Raw genomic sequence first — 13,458 nt, 5'->3', positions numbered from 1 at the left:
AAATAACGAAGAAATTGAAAAGATTGAACAGAAAAATTTTACGTGGAAAAATTCCTCCGCAGAGGATAAAAAACTACAGACAAAAAGAAATTTTACTAATAAGAGAAAAGTACAAGACGGAGAGAGTAAAAAACACTCGAAACCTCGAAAGAAAAAACCCTTCAAATTGGAACACAAAATTCTCTCTTAATTGTGTTATTTTCTTATTTAGGTCTAATTCACACACAAATCCTAGTGCCCATTTACCCTAGGTACACTTTAGATGCTAATTAATGCAATAAATTATTAAATGCTTAAGGTCTAATTAGGAAATAATCTCAAAATTACCGTCCAGGGAATCAGCTACATATTTTCATATATCGTCGCGTCATTGGGACGGAAATTTTCTTCTCGTCGTGACGACGGTTGCTCATTGCGACATCACTCCTTATTTTGACCTGAAATATGAAGCATACTCCAAAATCTCTTCTTCTTTTTTTTACCCTTTTCACTCGTAAATTTGAGACTACAAATGTTAAAGGAAATGAACTTGTACAAGACAATTTTATAACAAGAACAATATAGTAAAATTTACTTTTAGGGAATATTACATTTTATCAACCAAAAACATGAATATTACATTCCATTCAAGTGAACCACACAAAGATAATCTTATATTTCACTTGTAATCTAATATTCCCGTAATCTTATTATGAAACTTAATCAAAGGCTCGACAAACCAAACGCACTTTAAGATTTATGTCTGACATAGTTAAAATCTTTTACACTCATCATCATTAGAGGCAAAGAGGAAAAATAGTAAAGTGATTTGAATCGAGCAGAAAAAATAAAATCAATCTGAACGCTTTTTGGAATACAAGTTAAAAAACAATGGTTATCCAAACCGAGCTAAATTTTTTTATTTGATTTGATTTATATTTTATTTTATTTACGTAAAAATAAATCTATTTTAAAAAAATACTATATAAGTAGTATTAATTAATTTTTATTTACTTGAAAAGTTAATCGTAGATATTTATAAAGAACACATTGAAACTTTACTAAATACCCAGAAACAATAAATAAAGTATATTTTTTTCATCAAAATAAACCTAAAAATTTAAAATTCAAAAATAATATGGAAGACTAAGAATTGAATTATACTAAACCAAATTATCATAAATAGTGCAAAAAATACGATTAAACCTAACTAAACTCACCTCTAATCACTATCCCACTATTAGATCTTCAGAGTCAATGAGATACCTACGTTATAGCCTTCGAGTAAAGCGAGGAGAAAAAATAAAGAAAATGCTGAGAATATTACAAAAAGAGAAAACTAGCAATCAACAAGTGTTGGGTACAACGGTTGCACTCTTAAATAAAGAATGCGAATTTAAATTTTGAAATGAAATTATTAAAAAGAATAGTCACGAATCTTAAATATGAAGAAACATAAAAGAAAAAAGAAAAAAAAATCAAGAAAGAGGAAAATTAAGGTTAAGAAAAAATGGGTGATGATGGATTTCTCTTGGTTAGACGTATTGGGAGAATGGTTTTTTGTTTTGGACCATAAGCCCACGCTCTCCATTAATTCATGGAAACCATATGTGTGTATATATAGTACTATCGTCCATGTAAAACGAATTTAAGTATTCATATTTTTTTACGAGATACTTTTATCTTATATTTTTCTTATTCTTTCGGTTTATAAGTATAATATATATCCAAGTAATTATAAAATAAAATTAAGCTAATATAAATTATAAAATTAACTCATAACAATTACACATGATGAATTTCGAATTAAAAAATTTAACTATTTAATTTTTGCCAACAATGTCAACATTTTGTTGGCTCATATTACATAACTCATTATCTTAAGTGCAATACAATTGATGAATTAAATATCTAAACACATACTAGTACCCAAAACTTGAAATCAATTTGAGACTGGTTACCATTAAGTGTTAGGTATAATGGTAAGGTTTATTGGACTCCAAAAAGAAAGTAGGTTCGAACTTTGAAAATCATATTATTGAGATGGAGACAATAAAACAAACATGAAAAGTATGAAAAATAATAGATTGGGTTAGGTGTAGAATGGTGAATGTGTCTCATAATGATCCCCTATTAAGCAAGTCTGCTTCCAATTGCCAAGCTATCAACAATACTCATCCAAGCAATCACCGCATGCTTGAAATTGAGCCCAAATCAACCTATGCCTAGGTACCGTATCACCTCTTGGTCTTAGTTCTTGCCAAATAGTTGCCGCAGCATATTTATATCCAGAGAAAAGGCCATACTAGCGTCCCATTAGTATATTCATGGTGACCTGTAGAGCTTTCCCCTCAAATGCAAAAGCTTTTTCCAATATTCCAACTTCTACTGCTTTTGATAGGGACTTGTCATATACTTTTATCTTTGAGAACATAGCATTTTGTCTATGCAATCCAAATGGATCCAATTCAACTAAGGATGGCCCAAAGATTCCTAAAAATACTAGCCAAGCTCAAGGATATAATTGTTGAAAAGATAATTGTATTTCAAAAGAATCCCACATCATTTAGTTAAGTCTGTCAAAGTGCAAATTTATTGATTCCTCTCTTGTGTGTGAGAGTAAGGTGAAGCTTGATCCATTTTGCTTGCGAGTTCACTCACTATGATCAATTAGAGTGGAGGGATGGCAAAATTTAAACCACTTTATTTGAATAGAGTGGATTTTTTTTGTTTGAAAAGTAGGGTGGGGTGGATTTTTTCTTTTGGATAGTGAGTATGAAGTGGTAATGGATATTGTTTGTCCCATCCCGACCTACTTCACTATATAAAATTATCTTTTTATCATTGTATATGTAAACTATTAAAAATTTTAAAAATGTAAGTAATATAATATAGAAAAAAATCACTTATTTTATGTTTCAATATTTTCTTGAAGAATTATGTTTAAATATTTATTGACTTTAAAATGATTTAAAAATTAAATTGAAGCGAAGCGGGAGGGGGTGAGATGGATATATCCAACATACATGGAGGTGGTAGTGGTTTTCAATATTATATGTCCACAATAGAGCGTGACGAATGGTGAAGCAAATTGTGCCAATCATGGAGCAGAAGTGAATTTAACAATATCTGCCCCTGCCCCGCTCCATTGTCATTTCAGGCTCTATCATCTATAGTCATTCTTCTTTTAGTTGAGTATGGTTTTATTCCTTAAATCTTTCAACATTCACTTTGTAATGGCCTAAATTCAAGGTTATCGGAACAATAGTTTCGTAACCATAGATCCGATTTAAAGAGAAATTTATTTCAATATTTTTGCTTTGATATGATAAGAAAATCGTATGAAAATATTGATAGGAAAATTTTATCGATTTAGTGATTAGTTAGAAAAAAAATTATTGAAGAAATTGGGTAAAATAAGGTATCGAGACCTCTATCTCGTAAAACCGAGTCGAAAATAATTTTATAAATATTTATGAAATGTTATTAATGTGGTATTAAAATTTCGTTAGGAAATTTTAATGTTTCGGTAGTCAATTAAATGAAAAGGACTAAATTGTAATAGGTGTAAAAGTTGCTAGAGTGATTAAATAGCTTAAGAGTCTAATGAGAAAGGATTTAAAAGGGAATTAGATCCAAAAGTTATTTGGGCTGGACGGCAAGGGTATGAAATCAGCAGAAAAATTGATAAATTAAGGGTAAAATTGGAATATTGCAAAATTAACTAAATAAAACTAGGACTAAATAGGAAATATCTAGATTCTCTTCATTTCTCTTCAATTCCAGCAGCTAAAAACGCCATAGGAGGGTTCTCTACGCTTTTATTTCATAATTTTTTCACCAAGTGAGTTAATCCTTTCCTTTTTCTTGTAATTTTTGTGTTTCTAAGACTTTTACAACTAGGTCCTACTATTAAATTCATTAGTTTTTGATTTCATGGATGAAATTGAAAGTCACCATGGTTGAGTGCTGTAATTTTATGATGAAATAGAATGAAATTAAAGCTTTAATTTGTTTATGAGATGATTTTATTAGGCAATTTCAATGGAAATTGATTTTTAGGACCTAATTGTGAAAATGTTTGGAATTAAATTATATTGCTGAAATTATGATTCCTAAAGGTTGTAAAATAGTTTAAGGTGATATAATAAAATGTTAATTGAGAAAAATCAGCTCAATTGAGAGCTAATTGAGTAGGGACGAAATTATCATTTATTAAAAGCTTAGGGGAAAAATTGTAATAAACAGTTTGCACTAAAACAGTTTGGACAGCAGCAGTAGACTAACTTTGAAAAATCACCAAAAATTTTAGGAATCGAATTAGAAGATGAACAAAATATGGAATTAAAGCTTATTGAGTCTAGTTTCTCATAGAAGAAATATTGTAAGCAATGGATTTGTAAATTTTGAGATATAATGAATTTTGTGAGACAAGGTCAGAATGAATTCGGGTTCCCCTATTCTGACTTTGAAAAATTATAAAAAATTGAATAAAAATAATTAGGAACTTAAATTTATATGTATAGAATTCTTAATGAGTCTATTTTTAATAGAAACAAACGAGAACATCATTTGAATTCTGTATAAAGAGATAATTTATTTTTAGTGAAGAAGGGTCAGAACTATTAGACAACAGAACAGGGGTGACTTTGAAGAATAAACTGTACTGATTGGATAAACCAAAAATTCTGAAAATTTTGTAGTAAAAATATATATGAGTCTAGCTTCAGGGAAAATTAACGGATCTTAATTTGGAGTTCCGTAGCTCAAGTTATAAATAATTTAGTGACTATGAATCAAGTAGACAGCTTTGAATGAACTATAAATAATAGTTGAATTATAGAGAATGTTGCATATGATCATGAAATGTATTAAGTTGATAATTAAATTTATTTATTTAGATTCAGAAGATTCAAATACGAAGCTAGATCGAGGAAAGGAAAAAGTTCGGGATTAGTAGATTTTTACTGTTTACAAACAAGTATCAAGGTAAGTTCGTGTAACTTGAATTATATTCTTAAATGCTTGAGATTGTATGTTATTGATGTGAATATGATTTGAATGTTCATTGTATGAAAATTTATGAAAAATTGATATATTTGATAAAATGGGAAGAAATGCCGGTTGAATGAAAGGAAAATTCGATGGATCTCTGAAAAGGAATTGACGGTAAAAAGGATCTAGCCCGGACGGGTGATCCTATCCTGATATAGCCCTCCCGAAGAATATGTGTAAAATGGATTTAGCCCGGACGGGTAATCCGAATTAGGGTCTGAATTTAGCCTAGACTGGTAATTCAGATCCAAGCTCATTAGAGTAATTGTCGTTGCAGGGGATTTAGCTTGGACTGGTAATCCCGACAATACTCTATGAGTTTATATTGCAGGGGATTTAGCCTGGACTGGTAATCCCGCTGCAAGGTTGAGGTTCGCGGGAGTGTGCTCTCTGAAATGGATATGTACACACATGAATATGAATTGACGGACCCGGAATTGTACACTAAATGTGTACCTCTGAAAATCCATCGAAGTTCCGATAAATTCAACGGGATAAATATGGAAAAATAACAAGGAAATAGAAATCATGGTATTGACGAGCTCATCAATCATGGTATATATATTATTGGTACATGGAAATTATTGTACTAACTTGAATGTTGAGTTTGTGCATGTTAGGGTAATAATGCATTGAATGGATATATGAATGTTTATTATATTGTATTAAAAATATTAGGTAATTATAATTCTTTTTACATGAGCTTACTAAGCACAAAGTGCTTACTCCGTTTCCTTTTTCCCTATTTTGTAGTGTTAAGAGCTCGGAGGTCGGATTTGGTCGGAGACACATCACACTGTCAACCTCAGGATTTCGGTATATAAAGAAACTTTATTTTGGAAATCAATGGCATGTATAAGCTAACAAAGTAAATGTTAACGTGAAATGAATGTAAAGTTAGCCATTAGTATGGTTAACAAACCTGATTATAGATATGTGATGACGTTATCTTATATAAATGCATGAATCTATCATGAAAATATGTTGAATTGATTTGGTTGATGTGGATTGGTCTCGGTTTAATATTACAGGGAAGGTTAGATATTTATAAAAGGGCTATATTAAATATATAAAAAAAATTTAATTCGTAAACTCCGGTAATGCCTCGTACCTTATTCCGGCAATGAATACGGGTAGGGGTATTACACACTTCCTTTGTTTTCTAAAATTAGGCCATACATGATTTGTACAAGTACCTGGCATTGCCAAGCTTTCTAAACAACACCAAAACAACCATCATTCTTTCTTTAGGTGAGTATTATTTCGTACTTCATGTTCCCTATTCACTTCTGAAACAGAAATACTTGTTGAATCCTAGAAATTATCTTTAAGGACAGTGTTATACAGGCCTCTTGGAGCACCTTTAGCTAAACCTACAATCCCATTGAAAGATTGCAGTATCTTCTTCACTACTAGCTTAGAAAGGATAAAAAGCTAGCACTAGTAATTTTTCAGGCTAAAGATTACTACTTGGATCAACTATAGCCTACCTATGTATGAGAGGAGCTTTGTTGCCCAACAAGTGATCTTGAAAATCCTTCACTAAAAGTCTCATTGTGATCAATGATATACCAAGCTACTGCACTAAAAAGGTTCCAAGTTGAAAAGCTTCTTGAATGGATTGCATCTTTGCCTGCCAATCTCACTGGCTTAAATAATTTATTTATGTTATTAAGCTTAAGCCTTGAGCATCTCAATAAAAAAACCTAAAAACTTCTAAAGCAATGAAATGTTGTAACAAGAATACTCCTAAAAGCAAGCAAGTAAGGGATCTTTGAAGATTTTGATATTTTCTTTGGATTCTCCATTTGCCATCTTCTATGGTTGTTAATTCTCAATGGAAAAAAAATTGATATTTGAAGGCATTTATTATGATACTCACTATTATCAATGCGCTATCTGATTACCCAATCAGATCTCGACCCATATTTTACGCGGTTCGTACTTTGGGTTCGCATACAATGTGCTCGCACCTTTCTATGAGACTGCATAATGTGGGTCCTTGAAAACACGTGTTAACCTTAGAATAGGGTACGTGTTGACATGCATGGGAACCTACCTACAATATCACATCCATGAACAGCAACTATATAATATAAATACACAATTTAACCTATATGAAGGACACACTCTAAAATACTCAACATCATTCAACTTTTAAAACAAGGTGTTTTGGAATGTTTAGCAATGAAAAAATATATATTTATTTGGATTGGCAGGTAATCCATCATGAGATACTTAAATGACAATGATTCGACTAATATCTCGATCGATTATCAATTCAATTGATTTGATCGATCAAGTCAATTCTAAAAACCACAAACAATAGATAAAAAAAATTCTATGGAGAATATATAGAGAAATCCTCTGGATCTTCACTAAACCAAAAAAAACTGAAGTAACCCTTATATATACAGCTCATTGTTATAAATATTAGGTAAGAAATAAAATATAGATGGAAACAGTTTAGTTGATCCATCACTATTGGATTGGTAAATCATACCAGTTGTATATCACTTAACAGCTACTTTCTTGCTGAGGTTTAGAGTAAGACAACATATAAAGGCCAACAAAATTGAAGGTGAAATGCCACCAAATTCTCACCTAATTCTCTTAAAAGGAAAGAAATTAAAAAAATAGCTGATTATACTCTTTACATTATTTAAAGAATAAATTGATTATTTCTGTTAAAATTCTCATCTTTTTGTACAATTAAAAACTGGTTCTTGTATGTAAACATGATGTACACGTGAAACATTATATGTCATCATATTCATCAAACCATTTTCTTTTCACTTTGCCAAGTCATTGTAATAATTGGCATATAAAAGTTGAGTTTTATTTTTTAGGTATAATCGAAATTTTCTTCATAGCCATTTTACGGTTTACAAAAATTAATTCTTTTAAAGATATGTAATAATACCTTTCAACAATATTATCTCTAAAAATTTAATTTATTATTCTCTTTTAAAAATGTAATATCTGTTCTACTATACTCAACATTAATTTTTTTGAAGTTTGGGACACTCGCTTCACTCCCTTAGCTTAAAAGCCAAGGGAAAATTATAACCCCTTCATTACGATCATTCACTGCCCTCTACTTTTGGTTACCAGATATATTAGGTTCACATTATTTATTTGCAAAATAAATATTTTTTAAAGGTGTTTATCGGTCTGCTGGTTAATTCAATTGGTTAATTCCGCGTGTTTTGAGTTAAGTTTAGGTTTAAATTTTTTAACTTCGAGTTAATTTGTTTTATTATTTAAAATAATAAAAATATAAAAAAATTATATTTATATATTTTTATAATTAAATTTAAATAAAATTAATTTTATTTTTCAAAGAGTCAAACTTTAGATAGATATTAATTTGTTTAAATTTAAATTTCATTAAATATATTGGGATATTAATTTGTTCGAATTTAAAAATTCATTAAATATATAAAATAATTTGAGTAAAAATATTTGAACTTTTAAAAAATAACTTATTTTACTATTATTGATAAATATTTTTTAAAAAAAATAATTTTATGTTAAATCTATATATTAATTTTGACATAAAAAATCCATAATAATTTTACAAATCGAACTAGATCTAATAAATTTTTTGGGATAAATCGCAAAATTATATATGAATTTTGAATTAATTTGTAATTGTATATATGAATTTTAATTTGGTGCAATTATACATGTCAAACTTTAATTGTGATTCAAATGTATACTTGAAATTTAATTTTGATTAAATCATACGTATTTTAAAAAATAAAAAAAAATATAGCAATTTATTTTTATATTGGATACATATAATTATTTATGTATGCAATATAAAAATAAAAAGATATTATATTAATAATTGTGTTAATAATTTACAAAAATTGAATCAAATCAAGATTTCATGTATAAAATTACACAAAATCAAAATTTATGTATACAATTACACATTAAACATAATTATTTTGATATTTACCCATTTTTTCCTTATATTTTACAGCATAACACTCAACCTAATAACATTTATTCATTTGAGTGAAAGTTAAGTCAAACCATGAATTTGATAGATATTGGTCAACATTCTTTTTGTGTTGCACACTTGCCCTGAGCAATCAAAATAAAAGAAAATATTTTTGGTTAAATATTAAATTTATATATCAACTTTCGTTTAACTTGCAATTTTGGTACATAAACTTTGATTTTGTATAATTGTATACATGAAATATGAATTGAGGTTCATATATATACATGAAATCTTGATTTTGATTTGATTGTACACATTTAAATAAATGAATACATATATTTATTTTCATATTTGATTAATATAATTGTTTGTGTATGCAATATATCAATGTAATATGATGTTAAGTCAATAACGTTGTTAGCGACTTGTAAAAATTTAATCAAAATAAAATTTCGTGTATAAAATTGTATAAAATCAAAGTTCATGTATGACATTGCACATTACATCAAAATTTATGTATAGTTTTAATATATGAGAAAGGATTGTATGAAATAAGGACGTCACGCTATCCTATATCTCTTTACAATTATTTAATGACATTTTAGTAATTTTTTCCGTGTCATTGATACATAATTTTAGTAATTTTTTTCAACCTAAACCCTGAACTTTGAACCCTAGACCCAAACTCAAAACCCAAAATCCTTAATTCTAAACACCAAATCTCAAACCTAAACCTTATACAAAAGGCTTTTTGATTTAGGGTTTCAAAATTTAGAATTTAAGATTCAAGATTTAGGGTTCGGATTAAAAAACACCAAAATTTCATATCAATTATATGAAAAAAATTACTAAAATATCATTAAATTATGTATTAATGACGCGATGTCCCATTTTATACAATCCTTTCTCTTAATATATTCATACTATCATACTTTTTTTTTCAGTTTTTTATTTTATAATTTCATATCTCATTAAATTAATTTTTTCCAAACTTCGATTGCTACCCTTTGTATAGTTTCCTATATTTAGTTCATGAATCCGATCTTCAAAATAATTAAAAATCCCATTCAAATAAAAAGAAAAGAAAATTATTATTTATTTAAAAGAAAATGAAGTCTCCACTATCTTCTTCTTCTTCTTCCATGGGTGTTCTTAGAAAACCTCGTTTGTCACCTTATCTCTTCACATTGTTTACTTTCATTGTTTTCATTACTATTTTATATGGAGAAGACTTTATATGCATTTTTGGACAGCTAGAACCGATTCCCGGCCGAGCTATCTCTAGACCAGGTGAGTTAACTCAGTCTACTAAACTCAAGCACTCTTTTATCTTATATTGCGCTTTGGGGGTTTGACTGAGTCTTGGGGGTGGATTTGGGGTTAGTGAAGAAAAGGGAGAAGTTGGCATTCGCCATAGGGAAGAGTGAAGAGAAATGTGATGTATTCAAAGGGAGGTGGGTAAGGGACGAGTTGACCCGTCCGCTGTATGAAGAATCGGAGTGTCCGTACATACAACCACAGTTGACGTGTCAAGAACATGGAAGACCTGATACTGAGTATCAGAAATGGAGATGGCAACCCCATGGCTGTGATCTTCCTAGGTAAAAATGAAACACAAACTTCAATTTTCTCTTCTTTTTTCGATTTCTAGAATCAGACTGATAGTCGAATCAGTTAAACTATCAATTCATCGATCCGATTAACCAGTTATTAAAAATTTTTAATTAGTTCAATTAATCCTTATTGATTCCTAATTTAATCATTCGATCTGATCTGATTTAAACATCATTAGTGAAAATGTGAACTTTTTTTTTTACCTTATTCCCTCCCCAACCATTATAGTAAAAATACACATAAATGTATTCAAATTCACTTCTTCCTAATTATGAAATAGCAATAGTATCAACTGAATTAAAACTCTTAACAACGGTGCCAGCTGCGCTAAGGCTCAATCAATGATTATTGTCATTTTTTTTATTTAAATCTTCCATATCTATTTTACGGTCTATATTTAAGGTTCGTAGCTGATCCTCTAAATATGGTATTTTCAAGATTTGAATCTACTCTCCTTGAGAGTGTATTGTGCCTTCCCACTACATCCAACATTTGTTGGTGTCAATTTTATTTTTATCTTGAAATAGAAAATTTTTTTTAATTATCTTGTGGTTGAGGTCAAGAATTATATATAGGAGAATTTAGAATAGAATAAATTAAAATAATATTATAACTTTTTAGACCGAAAAAAGTTAAGAATTGTTAAGGAATTTGGAACTTATTTCAATCGAAGATTTTTTTGAGATAATGTTTAAAACTACTCACAGCCCCTCCCAACACATAAATAGGAAGACAATGTGCTTTAGTGCACTTGAACCCACGTCCTTTTGTATTGACAACAATATACATACCAATCGAGCTAATACTCAATCTACTTTTGTTTGAAGTAAGAATTTACCATCAACTTAATACATCATTTATGTTAGTAGATTTAAATATTTTCTCTTATGTAATAATTAAACAGTTTCAATGCGACATTGATGTTGGAGACCTTAAGAGGAAAGAGAATGATGTTTGTTGGAGACTCATTGAACCGAGGTCAATATGTTTCAATGATTTGCCTTCTTCACAGGCTCATCCCTGAGCATGCTAAGTCCATGAAATCATACAATAATGATGCACTCACAGTGTTCCGAGCCAAGGTATGTTAATCAACATCACTCAAATTTGTCTAAATTTCCATTGAGTTTTCAATTTTGTAATTAATTCTCTGGTGTAGGATTACAATGCCAGCATTGAATTCTACTGGGCTCCATTTCTTCTCGAATCGAACTCGGATAATACCGTCATCCACCGGGTATCGGATCGGATCGTGAGGAGAGGCTCGATAAATAAGCATGGCAAGCATTGGAAGGGTGTTGATATTTTGGTTTTCAACACCTATTTATGGTGGATGACTGGCTTGGACATAAAAATCTTGTATTGCCTCTTTTCTGCATTGGATTTTCAGCATTCTTTTTTGTTTTTTTATATAATATTCACACACCTTTGGCACATGGTGAAGTTAGAAATTTTTTTGGGAGGGGTAAAAATTAAATTATATATTTTTATGAGAGTTAAAATGTAATTTCGCTATCATATTGGCTCATAATTTTATGATTTTTAGAATGACTAAATCAAAATTCTACCACTTTGAAAATGAATAAACTATAATTTGATCATATATTAACTTAAGATTTTGTAAAATTTGAGAGACTAAAGCAACAATTTTCCATTTTATTGGGGCTAAGGCCCCTACCTCCTTTCCTTCGCCCTTGCTTTGGCAAAAGCAAATCACTATCACGTACGCGCACACCACGATGTGGGCTGTGAAGTGAAAACCCACATATTCACCATTTTTTTGTTGGTTTAGTCAATCACGGGTATAATTTATCTATGTTTTCAACAGGAAAGGGTCTTTTGAGGATGAGGAGAAAGAAATAATTAAAGTGTCGGCTGAGGATGCCTATCGTATGGCAATGAGAAGCATGCTGAGATGGGTGAGGAAAAACATGGATCGCAAGAAGACAAGAGTGTTTTTCACTAGCATGTCTCCTACTCATGGAAAGTGAGTACAAATTTTATAAGAATCATATTTTTAATCTGAACCTTCCTAATTATAAGATAAACTTTTAAACATAAACGAGTAACTCAATTCTTGAATAAAATTACATAAATTACAAGTTGATGAGATTAGAGTTATTTAAGCAATTTGTTTTCTACACATTTTTGCAGGGGCATTGAATGGGGAGGTGAACATTGTTATAATCAAACAACTATAATTGAAGATCCAAACTATTGGGATTCGAATAGTAGGAAAAGCATAATGAAGGTGATTGCAGAAGAGTTCAGTAAATCCAAGTTTCCCATCACATTTCTCAACATCACTCAACTCTCAAGTTATCGAAAAGACGCACACACATCGATTTATAAGAAGCAATGGAGTCCATTAACAGCGGAGCAGCTAGCCAACCCAGTTAGCTATGCTGATTGCGTCCATTGGTGTTTGCCAGGCCTTCAAGACACCTGGAATGAACTTCTCTTTTCCAAGTTGTTCTATCCTTGAAAATATATATTTTTTTCTATCATGAAATTTTATACATCAAATCTTCTTTGTAATTGATTTTGTCATGCCCATGCGTATAAGATTTTAACTTTTTTTCTTTCTCATTACAAGTTTTTGGTGCTTTGGGTGGTATCACTAAGTGATTGAATTAAATTTTTGTTTCTAAGTTGAACTATCATAATGAAGTATTAGTTCTTAGTTGATTATACCAAATTTATAGATGAATATATTTTTGCAAGTTATCAAGTTTCGAGTTAACATTTACTATTTAAAAGAAAATATCATTTATGGTTTAACAAAGTGAATATTTTGAAAGCTTTTGATGGTTCTGCAAATTAAATCTTTTGTTCAAATGGGAAAAAAAATCAAA

General features: G+C 29.8%; 1 protein-coding gene across 1 annotated transcript; it reads left to right on the top strand.

Moving 5' to 3' along the window:
- Nucleotides 1-9,959: 9,959 nt before the first annotated feature.
- LOC107918486 (protein trichome birefringence-like 33) lies at nucleotides 9,960-13,192 on the top strand. The gene is made up of 6 exons (XM_016848057.2): nucleotides 9,960-10,279; nucleotides 10,374-10,590; nucleotides 11,508-11,685; nucleotides 11,763-11,962; nucleotides 12,432-12,590; nucleotides 12,758-13,192. The coding sequence occupies exons 1-6, from the start codon at nucleotides 10,099-10,101 to the stop codon at nucleotides 13,086-13,088; spliced, it is 1,266 nt and encodes a 421-aa protein (XP_016703546.1). The 5' UTR covers nucleotides 9,960-10,098; the 3' UTR covers nucleotides 13,089-13,192.
- Nucleotides 13,193-13,458: the final 266 nt, after the last annotated feature.

The sequence above is a fragment of the Gossypium hirsutum genome, chromosome A13 (genome assembly GCF_007990345.1).
Source record: "Gossypium hirsutum isolate 1008001.06 chromosome A13, Gossypium_hirsutum_v2.1, whole genome shotgun sequence".
NCBI classification, from domain to species: Eukaryota; Viridiplantae; Streptophyta; class Magnoliopsida; order Malvales; family Malvaceae; genus Gossypium; species Gossypium hirsutum.
Note: the sequence above shows the minus strand (reverse complement) of the source record. Positions and strands in the feature narration are given on the sequence as shown.